This window comes from Quercus suber, unplaced genomic scaffold (assembly GCF_002906115.3).
Source record: "Quercus suber isolate HL8 unplaced genomic scaffold, Cork oak 2.0 scaffold_395, whole genome shotgun sequence".
NCBI lineage: Eukaryota > Viridiplantae > Streptophyta > Magnoliopsida > Fagales > Fagaceae > Quercus > Quercus suber.
The window spans coordinates 643,284-663,378 of NW_027069847.1; the positions used below are offsets into that span (position 1 = coordinate 643,284).

At 33.3% G+C, this 20,095-nt stretch overlaps 2 protein-coding genes and 1 non-coding gene across 3 annotated transcripts; all 3 read right to left on the bottom strand.

Moving 5' to 3' along the window:
- Positions 1-251: 251 nt before the first annotated feature.
- On the bottom strand, positions 252-2,608 carry LOC111994154 (uncharacterized). Its single transcript, XM_024026016.2, has 3 exons — positions 1,362-2,608; positions 1,249-1,276; positions 252-619 (listed from the first exon to the last, which is right to left on the bottom strand). Exons 1-3 carry the CDS (start codon positions 1,952-1,954, stop codon positions 611-613), a joined length of 630 nt encoding a protein of 209 aa, XP_023881784.2. The 5' UTR covers positions 1,955-2,608; the 3' UTR covers positions 252-610.
- A 1,301-nt stretch (positions 2,609-3,909) lies between these two features.
- On the bottom strand, positions 3,910-6,436 carry LOC111988797 (uncharacterized). The gene is made up of 3 exons (XM_065761090.1): positions 5,990-6,436; positions 4,334-4,511; positions 3,910-4,226 (listed from the first exon to the last, which is right to left on the bottom strand). Exons 1-3 carry the CDS (start codon positions 6,434-6,436, stop codon positions 4,105-4,107), a joined length of 747 nt encoding a protein of 248 aa, XP_065617162.1. The 3' UTR covers positions 3,910-4,104.
- Positions 5,758-5,862, bottom strand: LOC111988813 (small nucleolar RNA snoR8a). The gene has a single exon (XR_002880472.1). It is a non-coding gene; the product is annotated as a small nucleolar RNA snoR8a (small nucleolar RNA).
- Positions 6,437-20,095: the final 13,659 nt, after the last annotated feature.

Here is a 20,095-nt window from a genome sequence, read left to right on the forward strand (position 1 = left end):
TGTTCTCTGTAATAGTTTTACAGCTATTTTATGACCTGAAACTTTGTGCACTCAGCTTGTGCTAGCAAGGATTAGGTGCCCTGCTTTTTTAACGGTTGATGTTTTGAGCTAGGATTTGGTGCCCTCTCCTTGCTCATTTTTTTTCTTCTCATTCTATTTGCCTATTTTCTTGCTAAACTGTTGAAAGTAGTAATGTATAGACAATGGTTTATTGAGTCTAATTAACATTGTTTTCTTTTCTGCAAACCAAATTCTAAAATCATGGAAATCTTAACGCCAGAATGCCTTTCAGAACAGTAGAATAAATCAGTTTCTTGTTCTTCTCTAAAAGTAGAATAAATAACTAAACAAAGTCACTCGTGCTTTCAAATGTACAGGAAGAGTCAAGGGCACTAAGAAGCAGTAATACCTAAAACAATCACAATGGATACGGTTTAATTTCAAATATACAACAAAAGGACAGGAAAGCTTAATGTATATAATACAGATACAAAAACTACCGAACTCTAAATCCTGGAAAGCCTTTCAATCCTCCTCCAAGCCATGATCCATCCTTATCCATGATCCATCCTTATGCAGTAATTGCTGCTAAGACCCAAGTTGTGGAAATTCAATCCTCCTACACCATTGGAAAGACAATTTTCAATAAAAGGCAATGTGCTATCAATACATATATGTTTGACAAAATACTAGGTCATATGCACAAAAGGGAAGAGACAAAATTGAAGGTTACAGGACTTGCAGGTCTCCACAACCTTCAACTGCCAAGGCAGCCTACTAAGCTGCTATGTACTTTGTCAAGGGCAAAGTCATGCGTGCTTGAACAATTTCATACTGATCCAGTGAAAATATACAGCGACCACAAGGACAGGAAGAGTCACTAAGAAGCAGTAACCATGTGGATTTTTTTTTTTTCAAAATAATGAATTTGCAGAACGCCATTGATAGCCAAACTAAATTGAACATAAAAACAACCAAAAATTAATGACACCCAGTAAGCCATTGGGAAAGCCAACGCAGCAAGCATTGGAAAAATTGAAGTTTGAGAAATGCATGCTTGTCCAAAACAAGGAATATCATGCAGCTAAAAAAATCTCCACAGCCTTTATTTAAGAAATTCAATTCAACAAATAATAATAATAATAATAATGAGAGTTGCTTGTCCAAATCTAGGAAACCTGGGTCTAATAGCTTGAAACAAAATAGTGAAAAGTGAGTGCGAGTGTGAGTGTGAGTGAAGGGCATTACCAATCCTTTTGAATGAACACCAGGGTACCTGCAAGCATTCAAAACATCCATTAATAAATTGCAATATATATATATATATATATTCATTTAAATGAAATGGATTATCTGGATACCTGTATGGCATTATAACGAAAGCAAAAGAGCTGCGAAGAAAATACTCCATCAAAGTGTATTGTTTTGGGTCGTCTATGAAGCTCATATGGTCTGCTCGAACTATGGCGTCAATTACCACAGCACAAACATCAGGAAAGAGTTGATGCAACATAGAAGCTCCTCTAGAATTATAGCGATAGCAATTACTTAGGAATAGTATTAAGTTGTGGTGTTTTCCCAGATATAGCGCTTCAAAATTATTCTCAAAGTGGAGAACATCTTGGTAAATACTCGTTGGAGGAATCCAAGTCCACCAATCACCAATCCCATAGTCCGAATTGGAGAGACCAGCTAATCCAACTTCAGCGTATTCAAACTCTTGCATATACTCGTCAATCAATTGTACAAAGTTTATCCTCTCTATTGTGTTGTAAAAGAGGGGATGGAGAAGTTGTAGAATATGGAAGTCGCTGTGTTGGTAAAATATTTCTGAAAAAAAGAGTTTCACTGTGTTTGAAAACTCTTGAGGCTCGGGGAATGATGCTTCTATCACCTTAGCAACAATTCTCCTAAAGTGCATCATATCAATCTTTATCCCCGCGGATAAAGACATGGGGTCAGTATTTCTAACTGTTGGGTAAGGGTAACACACATTTTCGTTCTCTACAATCCTAACCCGATTCAAAATATCTCCACAGAATTCCCCCTCTTGATAAAATGAGATTAAAATTTTTCCTAAATCTATAAAAATCTTACCGCCAACATTATTAAATCCAATTACCCGACCCTCAGAAACCTCCCAAAGGTTAAGCTCCAAATTTCGAAGTCGATCCAAAAAATGTTCTAAAGTCCGAAAATGAATCACATTAGGAAATAGTTGTCAGTGTTCAAGTACACTGATTTAACCAATACCAGTAAACGTGAATTTTAATTTTCAAAGTAACATTCAGCGATGTTATTTTACCAATTTTGATTAAACACAAGAAAAGAAAAAGGAAAAAAAAAGAACAACGCCTACTATTTAATGAATTTCTGCATCTAACAAACAAACTTATTATCAAGTATAATAAAATAAACAGTAATTAAAAAAAAAAAAAACATATGCGGGCAACAAAATGCATGAAAATCCAAAAAGACTTCATTTGACATTGTAATGCAATACAATCTAAAAAGACAACATAGTTATATTATTTTGTATATCTCTATTCATGTATTATAGCATAATTCATAAACGCATAAAACAAATAAATAAAAACTTGGGTTCGACCATTTAAAAAAAAAAAAAAAAACTTGGTTTCAAAATAAGAAACTTACAAAATTAGGTTTGAGATCCGTGCCTCGTATTGGAGGTGGCAAATTTCCATATGATTCTGGGTCTCTTTGGAAGTCAATGATATCGGGTAGTTGAGGGATGAGCTTTACTTCAGTTGGGTTCATTGTGAGAAGAAATAAAAAGACGAGGAGAGGTTACGATTTTGCAAAAGGGTTTGAGGAGAGGACGAGAGAGAGAGAGAGTGAAAATTTTATGAGGGCTACTGGAGAAAGGAGAAACAGAAAATGCTTCTGGAGAAAGAGTGAAAGAGAGAAATATAAAGAAGAAAGAAAAAGAGCCGTTGGCTCTGTAGCTGTGTTTCTGTCTTCCCTTGTACTTTTTTTTGACCAAATTGTACTTCAATTTCAGCTCTTTTAATGAAAGATGACAGGTTTCATTTTCAATATTTTAAGGGCAGGGTTGGTTTGGTCAAGAGGGGAGGGATTAGGGTACTGTCCAAATTGCTGTGAGGAGGCGGTGAGAGAGTGCATGTGGGCTCCAAGTCTCTTTGGTTGGTGCAAGCTACGTACATACATAGGACATTGTAGGGTCCACTCTCTTTGGTATTGTAGGCCTTGCAAATTTCTACAGTCTATCACCTCTTTGCTCACACTCACTCCCCGACTTCTCTATCTACTCCACACGTGTGTGCCTTTCTTTGTCCATTGAATTTATGACCGTCCATTCATCAAGATTGTTTTATTAATTTATTTTTTATTTTTTAATTATAGGTCATTGTATTTTGAATAGGGATAGCAACGGGTCGGGTTCGGACCGGATTTTTTCATACCCGGATTCGACCCGCGGGGCAAGACCCGGAGTCCGGACCCAGCCCGTTTAGGGTACCGGGTTTTTTCCCGGGACCCGGACCGGCCCCAGCCGGGCCCCGCAGGCCCCGCGGGCCCCGTTTAGAAATTGGGCCCAAACAGGCCCAACCGAAAAAAAAAAAATTTTTGAGCCCAAATTTTAATTTAAGCCCAGATTTAAGCTCAAATTTTGCCCAGATTTAAGCCTAGATTTAAGCCCATATTTTGCCTACATTAAGCTTGCATATTCAAGCCTAAATAATTAACGTGGCCCAAATGCCAAATCAGTCCAAATCATAAGCTAAGGATACTAATCATAAATCACCTGTTAATTATAAATCAATAAATCATAACTAATATCATAATCATAATTCAATAAATCATAACTAAGATTTTAAATCAATAAATTACCTAGCTAAGATAACCATTTAATCATTAATCAACAAAATCTTAACTAAAATCACCAACTAAACATAAAATTAAAATAAATCCAACAAGTCCACAAAATAAGTATCAAAAGTCCAACGAGTCCAAGAAATTAAAAAGTTACGAAATAAATCCCACAAGTTTAGAATAATTACAAACCAACAAATTAAGGAAACAAGTCTAAGAAAATAAAAAAGTTACTAAATTAATACAAAATGTTTAATCTTCATCAATTGTAATACAACTCCCATCAATTGTGGCACAACTCCCATCATCTTCATTTGGCTCCCCATCATCAAGAATGGATTGAAATGTACTATCTCCAGATATAGTTGAAGAACCTACAACAACAATGAATTAAAAAATGGAATAAACTTCATCAAATTGTAACTAGCAAATATAAAAACACAATTTTGATTTTATAAATAGAAATTAGACAATTGCTAACCGTTGATTTCACTCCATAACCAATTCTGAGCACACATCATTGCCTCTATAGTCTTGGGATGTAGTCTACTACGGTGTGGACTTAAAAGTCTCCCACTAGTGCTAAAGGCAGCTTCTGAAGCAACAGTTGTGACGGGAATGACTAAAATATTTACCTTTTCAGTAAGTATATATTGCTTCTATATACAAAAAATAAATAAACTCATAAAATCTTGTTAATTGCTCTCAGTCTTCTATTACTTCTGATCCCAACCATATATAACATAAAAATAAAGCAAATGAAAAAACACTTGATAAGAAGCTAGTACATCAGAAATTCACACAAAGGTGACTTATTTACCAAAACTTCATAATGTTCTGAATTTCAGCTCTACTTAAACAAAGCAAACCCACAAAAAACCGCAACATGGAAAATCCCAAAACATCTATTTTCCTTTAATAACCTTTACCTTACAGTTTCTCAGCAACCAAACGTCAATCAAAACATAAAACAAGACAAAATTTTCATAACATTCAACTTCAGCTCAACATGCCATTGTCACCAGAAGTTTGATAAACAAAACGTGAAACGTCAAACACAGTACATCATCATAAGCATCTCTCTCTAATCTCTATTCTACTTTCTCCCTCAATATTTTTTTTGTTTTTCTTACCAGCCTACTCTCTCATTCAATAATGATCATATATATAGATAGATAGATAGATAGTTTAATAAAAGAATGAATTTCACCCACCAACTAACACAACTAGTGTCACATCTCTCACTATATGTCTCTCTAGCTACTTATACAAATACAACCTGACCAATGTAGAAACTGACCGGTAATTGAAATGGGCAGAAGGGTTTAGTTAAAAATTCAATGCCAAATGTTTAAGAAACAAGTGGAAATGTGTGACGGAAGGCCGTCCCTCCACAAACTGAACTGCTGAGTTCATTATCATATTTAAACACTTTTTTTTTTTTTTTTTGAGGGGGATATTTAAACACTTGGTAGCCTTAAACACTTGTTTTTTGAGGGGGATATTTACTCTGTTTTTAGCAGTTAAAACTGTTGGGAGGTAGAATTTTCGTCGGATCTCCTTCATTCCCTTTGTAATGGCCATGCAATATATATGACACTAAAAATATAGACTAATGCAAACCCATACATGAAAGAGTAAATCAACCTGAACAACAACATCCAATTATACCAACATAAATTGAATCACGTTAGCTTTTCCTAAAATATTATTAAATCCTTGAACAATACACATCCAAAAAGAAGAAATAGACCATGAATATGTAAATGTCTCCAGACAACTAAAATCTAACAAAAACCATAGTAGAGAAAACTGGATATTACAGGTTACATTCGAGACCAAAACAAATCAAATTTAATAACAAATATTATTAACACATAAAAACTATGGTAGTAAGAGTTGGAGAGGGCTCAGATTCTATGGGTGTTAATAAGAGTCTGTCATACTCATACCCAATTTCATACAATTGAGCATTCAGTACGAGGAATTTTTTATAATCATCGCCACCTCCAATCCAATCCCAAATTAAAAAAGAAAAAAAAACCCATCTGACAAAACAAAAAACACAAACATAAACACAGTGAATTGAAAAGATTAACTAGGAGTTAAGGAAAAGAGTAAAGAGTAAAGAGCATACCTTGAGCTGAAGGCTGAAGGCTGAAGCCTGAAGAAAAAACTGATGCTCCGATTTGGTGAAGAAAAGAGATGACAGCTCCGATTTGGCGAAGAAAAACGGCGACAACTCGAGGTGAGGCGGTGGTGTTGTGATTTGGTGGTTGGGTATCTCGCCGTCTGGGTTTTTGGTGGTGTTCACGGTGGAGTGTAGGGGCTGTGTCGGATTGAGAGGGAGGGAGTGTAGGGAGGCTGCTGACAATGCTGAGTGAGTGAGGGCAGAAGAAATGAGAATTAGGGTTAGAAATTTTAGGTTTATATATATATATATATATAAGGGTATTTCAGTAATTTCAATTAATCGGGTTTTTACCGGGCCGGGTTTCGAGGCGGGTCTCAGGTCGGGTCTCAGGTTTTTTAATAAAACCCGGACCTGACCCGGACCCGCTTCGGGTTTTTTTTTTAAACCCATACCCGACCCTATTCCTAATCGAACCGGGTAAAACCCGGCCCATTAGGGTCAGGCCGGGCCGGGTAAAAATTGCCATCCCTAATTTTGCATAATTTGCATTTCGTGTAATAACCCGCAGGATCTGGATCCCCACCTAGATGTATTTTAGATTGACTGTAGTCATTTTCTTATAATTTGATATGTTTATGGATATATATATTAGGGATATGTATAGATAGGATTGAGGAGATTTTTTGACCCAATTCACTGTAGCAACTTAAAAAAATTCAACCCAACCTATTGTAAGGGTCCATCCCAATCTACATGGATTGAGTTGGGCCGGACTGAACCCATAAATTAGACTTTTTTTATTACTAATATTATTAAATTGAGCTGAAAAAAATATATCTCATGTGCAATCTGAGTTGATAAACAAAATATATAAGAACTAATATTCAAACTCAGTTATAAATAAAATATATCTAACTGAGTTGATAAACAAAATATACATGAATTAGTATCTCAACTTAGTTACAAACAAATAGGAGTGGAGTGGGAGATGACGGAAAAAGAAATACAATTGTTAGGATTTGTAAGGTAATTGAGTTTTATATATTAATTATATAATATATTTTTAAACATATATAATTTAAATTTTAAATATATAGGTGAGTCGGGTTGGGTTAGACGGGTTTGTGATTATTATGACTCAAACCCAACCTAGCCTACTATTAAAAAAAATTTCATAACCCAACCCAATCCACCAATTTTTAAAAACCGACCTAACAGATTGGTTGAGTCAAATTAGTTTAAGCGAGTTCGCTGTGTACCCTAATATATATTAACAAGGCTTTGCACCCTTTCAAAGTTTGGTTGCAGGTGTTAAATATTTGGCCGCAGAAACTTGTTCGATTGAGAATTAGAAAATGGGTCATGATTTAGTTTTAGTGTTATATTATATTTATATGGGGTTGAATGGAATTAATATCTTGAATTTTAGAATCAACTTTCACCTTATAATATTGTTGTGAGGGATGCCCAACAAATTCCATCATTTTGGTAATGGGGTCTGTTCTTGTGGTGACTATTCATAATAATATTTGACAGGGATAAAATCCCTAAGAAGACGAACACAAATTAGGGGGGCAAACATTAGTGACAGAGACGCCAAAAGAGACGGCCTGAGCACTTTACCAAAAAGCTAGTAGACGGACTCATAACATGGACGAAGAGGAGATGCGATGGTTGGATTCCCCAAGGTAGACGGACCCAAGCAAGACGATCTGCTGAAGTCACGTGGCAACTTTGTGACGCGAGTGGTCTCCAAAAATCCTAGTATCGAAATATCTTGCACTCTACGCCCAACCATAATCAGAGGAATCTCTACAAGGAAAGAATCCCATAAATTGCGGATATTAATGATGATCTTCTCTATTAGGAAATACGTCATCCATCAAGAAATTAAGGTTAGCTCTACACTATTATAAAAACCCCAAAGCCCTCGCAAACCGAGGTATATGTAATTTTCTCAGCTCTGGCACTTTAAAGTTGTAGAAATTCTTTCTAACTTAACCTTCAGAGGGTATTTGATTGGTACCACACCTGTACTTTTTTTAAGGTCTTCTTTATATCTGTTTCGCAAGTTTTGTTTAGAGCACATAAGGATTGTGCGACTCATTGACGATTTTTGTCATCATCAATATTTTATTTTTAATTTTTGGCTAATGGGTGCACAGATCTCTTGAGATGCGACTAATTCTCGAGGAACAAAGTTTAGGGCCAAATTTTAGCATATTTAGTCTCAACATCTCACACGCACATATCGTAATTACTAGGAATATTCCTAAGGGTGGCCTCAAGAGTTGGCTGGATGTTAGTGGGGAGAGTTGAACTGAGATGTCATTATGAGGATCTTGCATTCAAGGAGCCATTAGACCAATCCATTGGGTTTAATATTTTATCAATGTTAGTTGAATTGCAAAGACCAACCTATTTCTACTGCTGGATTATTGGTATTACACATTTACACTATCAATTAGAAGAGGTAGAGTTCCATTTGTTAGCCACTTGAAGAGTCCGAGTCCCCACTCTGCTAATGCCACATTGCAAAAAAGCCAAGGCAATTGAGATTAGCACTTCATGGGCTGAACTTTGGGTTAAAGAGCAATCAGCAAGATCACTGTAGGACTGAAAAGCAAAGCCTAATTCCAGCTAAAGTAGTAGAGCTCCCAAGCTGAGATGGTTAAAAAGAGCTGCAGATGATGGTTTTCGTTTTCCACCAGCTAATCAAACAAAAAAAAAAAAGGCCCACTAATTCATTTTCCAAATGATACTAAACTTGCTCTAATGTAGGATTATGTTACAACCACAAGTGATTCGTAATTGTCTCAATGATGGGATAGTTTCTGGAAGTACATTAGTAAATAATGCAGGTTATGAATATTTCTCTATTTTAAGTCTTCCTAATTTTGTGATTTTAAACCATTAAATTCAGACCTTACGTTTTTGTCATACAAATGCCTTGAATGATGAATCAGAATGTATTTCTTGATCTATGCAAATGGCTTTTGAGCCAAACAACACTTCCACCTTCCAAAATTGTGGGGTCAATGGTGAGATACGGGTTCAAGTCCCCTTCAAGACTTGAGTATCTTTGTGGAGCAAAATATATATTACAAATTTTACTAGATAAGTCTGTACAAATTGATTTGTCAATTTAAAAACACAATGACAAATTAATTAAAAAAAATTATTTATTATGTTGTTGACACAACACAAATTGCATTTATTACTATGTCAATTTATAAATAAGTTGTCGTAAAATTATCAATAATTTAAGTATTTTTTTTTTCTTATATTCTTCTTTTTTTGGTGTTCACAGATTTTTTTTTTTTTTGTTTTCTTTTAACTGTGGTTAATAATTTGATATGGTCTGCTAGGTTAATGGTGGGTATATATATAAAAGTGATGTTCGATCACCTTAGCAAATTGTGAAATTTTGGTGTCTTTGTGCTTGCTGAAAGTGAAACCATAAAGTTATATATTATTGGTACTTGGTAGAGACCAATACTGGTAAGCTGGTAGCTAACTGGACCCTTAAAAGAAAAACAATTTCAGGCTGAGAAGAAGTAGGTAAATACCACAAATGCATCCTTCAAGTCTCCTCTAAAAGTTCTTACGAACACTACCTATGTGTACTACCTATACTTTGATGAAACCCACTTCATAATATCAACTTCTCCTTCTATCAGATAAACAAATAAAGATTGCCAACTTCTCGTGCCTATCAACTTTTTTAGGGAAGTGGCGAGGGAAATGATATTCAACTTAGGACAAAATTTAGATAAAACACATGGTTGCATTGGTCATTTAGCCCACTGTTGAATTTAATTGTCTTAAAAAAAAATAACATTGTTAATGTAAATACATAGTTGAATTTTATTAAAAAACTTAGGGTTCAACACCTAACCTAAATGAGTATCTTTAAGTTTTACTCTTCAATCTAATACATTGAACCATTTACCTAGAGCTTGGGCAAAGTTCACGAGTTACTAGATTTAGACTAACCAAAATCTTAGATTTGGATACAGTGTAATAGCTATGTGCAATTACACTTTAACGTGTGATAGAGAAATAAAACAGAAAAAAGGGTAAAAAAAAATTATGATTCAAATGCTGAAATTAAAAGTGAACTTTTTAGTATCTCAATCCCAAGATCTCAACTTCCCCAATGATTTAATGGTAATCTAATCTAAAATAAGCTCATTTGAGATTGAATATCAAACCCTTTTTTAGCTTAATTAGTAGAATCCACCATTTATGTAATATGTAATGAAGGAATATTACATCACTAAATAAAATGCATAATTATTACATAAATTAATCTTGACACATTATTTTACTTTACATTTTTAACTATTGTACACGCTCATAACATGAAGGCCCAAGTGTAAAAACCAAAACTAACATATTGAAAGAGAAAGACTAAGATTGAGTTAGAGCATCTTTATCAGATGTTACAAAATTTTTGTCATTTTACCACATCAAACATCTACTTTATTATTTTACCACATCATTTTACAACATCTCATTTATCAGATGTTTTATAATTCAATCATATACATTAAAATAATATTTCCTTCACATTAAAATAATATATTATTTCCTAATTCATTATTATCAACAACAGCACCTACAACCCACACCGCAGCTCAACTACCACAGCCCACAACCACCGGCCAAACCCACAGATCAACCACCGACCACCAATATCAGCCACTTGCTACCAAAAAAAAAAAAACTCAAGCAAACACTACAACCAATATCAGCCCCTACACCAGAAAAAACCACCATCAACCAAAATCTCATACCCATCCCAAATCTCACACCCACAATCCGTAGTCGGATGGTGGTTCAAACTTCAGATTCAGCCAACCACCAACAATCAAAACAACCAACAGACAAAAAGAGAGAGAGAGCGATCGGTGAGATCGGAGCGGCGATGACGATGGCGATGATCGGAGTGGCGTCGCCCATGCCGCTTGAGCCTCCAACGGCGATGATCCGATCGGAGTGGCGATCCGATTGGAATGACGATGGCAATGAAAGAAGACCGATGATTCGCCGATCGGAGTGACGATGGCGAGACCGATGATCCGATCGAAGTGGCGATCGAATCGGAGTGACGACGAGACCGATGATCCGATCGAAGTGGCGATCGAATCGGAGTGACGATGGCGAGCCGGTGAGTGAGAGAGAAGGGAAGAGCTGGGTCTGATGTGAGAGAGGGAGCCGGTGTGTGAGAGAGAAGAGAAAAGAAAAAAATGAAGAGAGAGGAGAGAGAAAAGAGAATATAAAAAGATTAAAAATTTTGCCACATCTGTCCGTACCGTTGCAAATTTGCAACGGTACTGTAGCAATGTGGTATAAGTTTTAAGATTTGCCTCATCTCATAAAGCTTCTTTTTTTTGTTTGGTGTGGTAAATGTGCCAAATATTTGGCATTTGGCACATTTACCACACCTGATACAGATGCTCTTAGATCGGTATGCTAAAAATTGTGACAGACAAGATCTACAACATGAAAGCCTGATTGGCGCATGGGTGTGTTGCGGTAGTTGGCTAGGTGTAGTAGTAGATGAGAATGGTTGGATGGGAGGGGTAGTCAGTTGCATGGAATGTGTCTATTGCTTGCATTCCCATCTAGAGTGTCTCTAAAAAACTACTTTCATCAAATGTTTTAAATGTCATAATATTTGGCATTGATGAACAGTACAATCTCAAATTTGAGATCGCACTATTCACAAATTGTAAAACTTATATTATTTTTTTATTTAGGTGGGGTCCGCTTTCTTTAAATAAAGAATAAAAATTGAATGAAGTTGTAGAAAAATGAATAAAAATATTAAAGAAAGAATATTTAAATGAAATTGTAAAAAAAATAAAATGTTTGATGTTTGGTATATTGTAAAATGAGGTGTTAAAATTGTAAAAGTAGTGTTTTGAAATTGTAAATGCAAAAAATTTTACAATTGTTGATGAGAATACCCTTAAATGTGAATATTCCTTGAGATGTTAAATGCTATGATAATTAAAAAATCAAGACGTAAAATATTTTAAGTCAAAACTTCCCCTATTTTATGGTTAACTTGATAATATTTTCAAGTTGAATAGTATTTTAGAGTCCTAAAACACCAATAAATGGTGAAAATGTTTTCCGTAAATTAATTTCAATTGAAATAAACGAAACCTTTAGGATGAATAAAAAAAATTATTCTCAAATTAAAGTATAGATTATAAAATTTGGATCTTATTTTTTTTTTTTAAAGGACTTTTTCTCAATCTTCAATTTTATCCGGATTATTCCTTAATGGAAAAGGGAAAAAAAATGAAATTACCTTGAAATCTCCGTTCTGAAATCATTCTCTTCAGGCCAATTTTTTTTTAAAAAAAATATTTGATAACATTAGGGTTGTCCTTGCCCTAGGTCAAAGATATATTATTAGGATAGTAATCTATTATTATTATTTTTTTGTTTGGTAAACAATAGTAGTAATCTATTATATGTGTCCTTATGTCACATATTAATAAATTTATTTTTAAAAAAGATTTTATTAAAAATTAAAAAATTTGTCAAATTTTTTTCAATTTTTAATAAACTTTTTTTAAAATTAGTTCAGTATTGCGCCCTAAAAATCCATCTATTATTAGGGTGGTAAAGCTTGAGTCACAGACTCTGTAACTAATAGCTAGGCGTCAAAAAGGGGCCATCCAGAGCATGCGAAGGTCAGCTTTAACATTTCAGAAAAGCAACCAATCAATTCCAACCATGCGAAGGTCACCCTTCTATTTCTGTTCAATTTCACTTTTGTTTTTTTTTTTATTCGGCGGTAAGGTAGGGAAATTAAAAAGTGTTTTACGAATGCATGCCTAGTAAACTATTTTAAAAAGTTTCTTAACATTTCCACAAAAGAAATGTTATGTTTACTATATTTTCACTACAAATTATAAGTAGTAAATTGTTAAAATAAAATAGATATTGCCATTAGTAAATAAATACTAAGAAACTATAATAATAAAATAGATATTTATATGTTAAATTATTACCCTAACTTTGTGTATGACATGCATTTTTTCATATATATAATTTCATACTTCTTCAAATAGAAATTTTATCTTAATTTTCTCACTTAAAAGTTTGCACATGCAACTCTAGCTAGTTGTATAAAAATAGCCTGATAAAAACGTGCCGTTTAGTCTTTTTTTTTTTTCTTTTCTTTTCTTTTAAGTTATTATTATAATGGGAAATAAAATTCAGTTGGGTTTTATCATTTGTGCATTAAGGAGTGGATGTGATAAAAATTAATGGTGGGCCTGGGCCCGGCCCAGTTCTAAAAGACAAGACAAAGGCGGTTGTTCAAACTAATCAATATATAAAAGTTCACAATTCCAATTCTTCTTAATCCGATTGCAACCTAGCGAGGATATGGCTAGACCGACAGTGCTGAATTCAATCTTTGTGAAGAACAATGAACATAGGTTGTAATCTTTGTATGACGTCTATCCTTTTTGTTTGTGACAACAGTACTACCCATTCCTTACTGCACTTGCATCTTGGTTGAGGTTACACCAAATTGACGAATGTGTTAAAATCCTTTTGTTCATGGTTAAAATAGCTTCTTTGTAGTGGTAAGGACTATAGACTCTCAAGTAGTTGAGGATTTGAGCAGGTCATTTTCCTTCACCAATGAAGTCAGCCGCATAATTTGCTTTCAAAGTGCCTGCTATGTATCAAGTTGCTATCAAGATTCGAACATAGTCCCCATACGCAAAGCTCATAGCCCCTTTGAATACTTGAATTTGTTAGCTATATGATAGGTATGTTGAAAACATTTCAAGAGGATTGCTTGCTTTGCGCTTCTCTCCTTGTGTTGATTTGCTTGTAAATATCATGGGTTTGGGTATTCTTTCACCCAGATGCCCCATCTTGTGTATACTGATCAATTGCAACTTCTCTTGTACCGTAATGCTATTGGATAAGCTTAGTAGCAGTATCTTTGTCTTATAGATAAGTTACTGTGAGCCTTCATTTCAGGAATTGACTTCGATACTTTTTTTTTTATTCTGCTAGAAGCTTTGCCATAGGAAAATATGCTGCTAAACATTTTTCCATGATAGAAAATTGGACAGCAAGCATGCCAATGATTCTTGTAATTTGCAAGGAGAGTTATGAGCCCCTTGGATTAAGGAATAAGGATGAGAGTCAAAGGAAGCTTCTGAATGAATCATAGCTACGAGAATAATTTGATATGAATGTGGCAACATGAGAGCTCGAAAGTTTGGCCTTTGTTGTTTTGTTAGTAGTGGCGGGTTTCATGAGTTTCAGAAGTGTTCTCGCAGGCTTTGTTGTTTTGTTAGTAGTGGTTGGTAGGATTGAGTGTGCTCGCGTGTGCGCGAGCATTTTTTCTATTTCTTACTATAAACTATTAGACTATGTAAATAAAATTATCAGGAGAGGAGGTGCTTTTAGCGGTTATTGTTGATTGTCTGTTAATTTTAATTCATAGGTTCCTTTGTACTTTTTGTTAATACATTAGTACTTAATGGAACCAGCATACAAAGGAGGTGGTTTATGAGTCTTCGTTGATTTTCCATAGATTTTGATTCATGGGTTACTCTATATATATATAAAATATTAATAGCCAAATCTCAGAGAAGATCCAATTAGATTTTAATTAGATTTTCAATTTTGTGTCATGTGTCTTATTTAATTTTTTATTTTGTACCAAGTAAATTATTGAGTATAAAAATTGAAGAGTCCAAATCCAATTAGACTCTAAATTGGATTCAATTAGAGTCCAATTTTTCGCCACGTATCCATTTTAGTTTTTAAATTTTTTTTTCTTCTCCTACAACTATACTAGTAATAGGATATAGCCCTCCCCCCCCCCCCCCCCAAAATTATTTCTAAGATTTCTAGTTAGTCCAATGGATTTTTAGTTGGCCTTCTCAATTGTTCAAAACTTTATTACTTGTCCATCCCAATTATTCCTAAGATTTATAGTTAGTCCAAAAGATAATAACCAATAGTTGATCTTCTCCATTTTCCAAAAAAATTATAATTAATCCAAAGGATAATAACTCACTCTCTAGCATAATTGACATTCCATTTTCCAACATAATTTCAATTTTTTTTTTCATTTTTAGGTACCCACGGAGCTTTGTTATAGCTACTAATGCCAGCCCATTGCCCTTTCTTTCTTCTCAACACAAAAACTCCTATCTCAACCAAAATTATTAATCCATTTTTGTTCCTGGTGTAACATCATCTTCTTGACTCTTTAAAGAAGTGAATATGTAAGTGCATTTTCTTTTTTCTTTCTCTTTTATCAATCATCATTGTTATTTTACCATTAGTATTATTTTTGTTTCTTTCTTCTGCCACTATGTGTGTTTTGATATGCATAAGTGCATTTAAGATTTTTTTGTTCACATTTTTATATTGCTATCTTTATTCCATTAAAGATTGTTGGGCATAATTTTGATGTGAACTGTTCTTTTATTGGATTTTTTTTTTTTTTTGGTATTTGTCTATAATAGAATATTTAATTTTTGTATGTTCATTAATATTTAAGAATATAACAATATATCAAAGTTAATAATTTTGTATTCAATATGAATTATGGTTAATATATCAACACTACAATTCGGCCCCCTCAGTAAAATTTTCTAGCTACGCCCCTGCTAAAACCAATTAAATTTATATATATATATTATATATATATATATATATAAAGTGTAAGCTAATACTATGTATTATTTGAACCTCTTCTAAAAAGAACGTATAATTTTTTATTTTTTTTTTGAGGAACCAAAAAAATGTATAATTTAAACCATATAATTGTGATTATTTTTAATTGTACACATATATATGTACAGAGTTACACGCTAGTTTTGTTAATACATTAGCAATTAATGGTACTAGTACACACAGGAGGTGGTTTACGAGACTTGGTTAATTTCACAAATTTTGATTCCTGTGTTACATTATGCTTTTTGTTAGTATCAGTAGGTGAACTATCTGAACAATCATATTCTCACTTGTTTGTTATTAGCTTATTTTTCAACATTTTGAAATGGTTGTATCTCCTAATGTTTCTAACAAAGACATTTACGATCCAAATCCTCCAACCCAATTGATTTATCTAAAAAGAAAAGAAAGAAAAAAATGGTTTTTTTTTTTTATATATATTTATTTTATAAGAGTTGTACTTTAAATAACTTGAAACTCTTCCTAATCTAATTTTAGGTGAAGTTGAATTTAAAATTTCTTATAAGTTAGGAAATATATTTTTATTTATAATCAATCTAGGTAAAAGAGTTTTTGATCCACAGTAACTATCTTAGTAATTAACGAAAGTGTAAACTATTTTTACACATATAGTAGTATGACCTAGTTTTCTATGAGAGAAGTGATTACCACATAGCTAAGTTTTGAATAATTGCTTAAAATGAACCATGTCAATGACTCTTATGACCAAAACACTTTAATTTTAGCTCATGGGTATTGAATAATTACTTAAAATGAACTATGTAAATGACTCCTATGACCAAAATTTTTTTTAATTTTGAATGAAAAATGAGCGTTTTGAGGAGATAAAATACAACATTTGAGGCTATGAGCACTATTTAACGTTTTTGATGCATCATTTAAGAAAGGAAGGAATAAGTGTTAACCTTTTATGTGGAGTAATGTTGCTTGAGATGATTAATTATTAAATCTTCACATGCCTTATCAGATTTTGTAACCAAATCCATTTGCATTCCACAACAATTACTATAAAATTATAATTTGATGTTTATTTTTCACACTCAACTATCATGATCTCTCCCAATCCCAAACCATGTAAAATTGAGAGTTTTATGCACTAAGTGTGACCTTTGGAAGAATACTCATGAAATAATGCACCAGTAGATTCTAAAGAAACCAAACTAAAGCATGAACAAACACATACAAGATTCTCAGATGTTTGATTGTTATTAAAATAAAAGATGCAATTTTTTTTTTCCAAATTGTGATAATTAAAATTTCATGATAAGAAGATGTAAATTTTCATACATCAAAATTTACGCTTTCTCATCACTTGTAGATATAAAATAAAAGCGAAAATGCTAAAGGTTATCTACATAATTTTTCACCTTAAATTCAATCTTCCACTCTCTACAATAATACTAACATTTTTAATTTTAAGAAGGGGAGGGGGGGGGGGGGGGGAGAACATGTGATAGGACATATCCAACACATTTTTAGAGAGAGAGAGAGAGAGAGAGAGAGAGAGAGAGAGAGAGAGAATAAAAAGCATACCTGGCCTTTATGCATGTTTGATTTCATATAACCCTTTTATAAACAATTTACAAAAATAAATATTTATGAATCTCGATAAAACAAATGATGAACTATATGAGTGAAAAGAACAAAAAAAAAAAAAAGGAATAATAAAAAACTTGTGGCATGAGTATGAGATACACATTTAAAATATATAAGAGTAACATCCAGACTTGAAGTAATCTGCTCTCTCAAAGTTTCAATGGAATAGATATAAAAGCATCCATGTGGCCTTCGCATTCAGGAGTTGGGATAACATTTAGAATTTTATTCATTGATTGTGGAATTATACAGCTGGATAAATTAATTGAGGGTAGAATTTTATTAGAAAATATATACTCATGGTTTTAGTTGAAATAGAATTTTGGATGAAATAGAATTTTACAACTGATTTAGTGGTTTTAGTTGAAATAGAATTTTAGATCAAATAGAATTTTATAACTGATATAGAATTTTAGATGAAATAGAGTTTTAGTTGATATAAAATTTTAAATTGTAACTTTAACTTTCAAAGTGATTATAAATTAAAGCAAAGTAAGAAAAGAAAAAGAGAAGAAGAAACTAGAAACAAAGGATAAAAACAATTCATGGTGGGTATGGCCCAGCCCAGTTCTAAAAGATAATGTGGTTCTAACTTCTATATAACTATATTAAAAAGTGTGAAGAGACTTGAGGAATAATGTTTGGTTGGTTTTAAAAATTTGGTGTGTCTTTCTTTGTGCGCACTATTTTGGGCTTTTCTATTAACTCTATTGACTAAATAAATAGAGCCTATGGACTTATCAACATCGTTTTTCGGTTAAGTCAAATTTTGTTTGTTTTGGCGAAGCGCGTTGATAAAAACGCACCGTTTCATACACAAATTTCACTTCATTTGAGCTCACCAAAAGGATCAGGCACGGAGAAACAAAGAGTGATGGACAGGCAGGACGGCAAAGCTGCAAAGGGGAATCAGTTATATGAAGTTAAGGAGATGAGATGATTGAAAGCATTGGATTACAAGTTTAAGGTCCGTTGAACTTGAAACTTTGGAGAGAGTTATCGTGGTTTTTTTTCTTAAAATCTAAGTTGACTTGGGCAATTTCTTTTTTTTTTTTTTTTGGGGTTATATCAACCAAAAAAGGGGTACACCAAACTTCAATTTTTAATAAATTCCATTCAAGAACTACTATATTTAATCTTATGGGTTTTAAATTACGAGCATTCCTTTGGTTGAGGTTGAAACACGCTTTTTTTTTGTGTGTGTATAACAAGTGTTTGTGGAAATGTTTTGCTGTCAGTGTCACAGTTTGCTTAGGAAAGCATTTTCAGGATGTGTTTACGCACTATTCATCGGCTTGTGTATTTTAAGGTGAGCAATACTATGTTTTTTATGCTATAAATTTAAAATCAAACAAATTTTTTATATGAAACAAAAATAAAACAAAAACTCATAATCACAAATTTGCCATGTGACTTTTCAATACGTGTAATCTATGGGATTATGCGAAATGCTGAGTGAGGGAGTTCAATAGTGATATATGATGGCTTTGGTTGGAGTAAGTTGGAAGGAGAAATTGAAAATTTGAAAGTCACTTCATTATTTATTTATTTGGGATAAGTAACTGAAAGCCAAAGGTGCTTTCTTATTGAAAAATTATACTTTACATGCAAAATCTTATTTTATTGGAAAATTATGAACTTTACATGCAAAATCTTATTTTATTAGAAAGCAAACCATAACATTGTTTGGAAATTTTTTTTGTGGAAATAATTTATATAGAGATTTATGATGTTATGGTTTTTTTTAACAATTGCAATATATGTAGTCTCACATGATGTCGATTATACTAATAAATAAATATATTTTTTTAGAAGGGATGATAGCAAAAAATGATGATGGATTAATTTTAGAGTTTAAGATCTTAGATGCATTTCGGTTTAATTTTTTCTTTTTTAAGTGATTTCAGTTGGGTTTTGTGCATTTGAGTGGCTGTGATAAACAATGGGCCTGGGCCCCGCCCAGTTCTAAAAGACTAAGGCGGTTGTAAGTTGTCTATATAAATATCTCAAATACTCTCTTCTTTGTTCTTCCCATACTTATACTTCGCCGAAGAAGATGATCGGAAGTATTGCTCTGTGACCTTCATTGCATACCACTCTGTGGATAGACCACTACGCGCACAGAAAGCGATCTCAAATTCATATTCATATTCCGAATCCATTAGCTTTTGATCTTCTAGGGTTTGGTTTTGGTATTTGGAGAGAGACAGAGAGATGTTTTCTGTTTGCAATCGGATTTTAGAAGATTTGGGATTGAAGCGCCTCCTTCCATTGAAGTTTAGAACAACCGCCTTTGTCTATTGTCTTTTAGAACTGGGCCAGGCTCGGGCCCACCATTACATCCACTCCTAAATGCACAAATGATAAAACCCAACTGAATTTGGAGAGAGTGCGAGTTTCCACTTTCCAATCGGATTTTGAAACGAGGATTCGGCTCGTTTGAGATATTTATATAGACAACTTACAACCGCCTTAGTCTTTTAGAACTGGGCGGGGCCCAGGCCCATTGTTTATCACAGCCACTCAAATGCACAAAACCCAACTGAAATCACTTAAAAAAGAAAAAATTAAACCGAAATGCATCTAAGATCTTAAACTCTAAAATTAATCCATCATCATTTTTTGCTATCATCCCTTCTAAAAAAATATATTTATTTATTAGTATAATCGACATCATGTGAGACTACATATATTGCAATTGTTAAAAAAAACCATAACATCATAAATCTCTATATAAATTATTTCCACAAAAAA

Excerpts from the sequence above, each read along its gene's own strand:
- LOC111988797 (XM_065761090.1), bottom strand. The coding sequence starts at position 6,436 with ATGGGTTTAAAAAAAAAACCCGAAGCGGGTCCGGGTCAGGTCCGGGTT. Across the intron at positions 4,512-5,989 it reads CCTTCAGCCTTCAGCTCAAG|AAGCAATATATACTTACTGA; the intron begins GTATGCTCTTTA and ends TTTTGTATATAG. Across the intron at positions 4,227-4,333 it reads GTTATGGAGTGAAATCAACG|GTTCTTCAACTATATCTGGA; the intron begins GTTAGCAATTGT and ends TTGTTGTTGTAG.
- LOC111994154 (XM_024026016.2), bottom strand. The coding sequence starts at position 1,954 with ATGTCTTTATCCGCGGGGATAAAGATTGATATGATGCACTTTAGGAGA. Across the intron at positions 1,277-1,361 it reads TTCGTTATAATGCCATACAG|GTACCCTGGTGTTCATTCAA; the intron begins GTATCCAGATAA and ends GAATGCTTGCAG.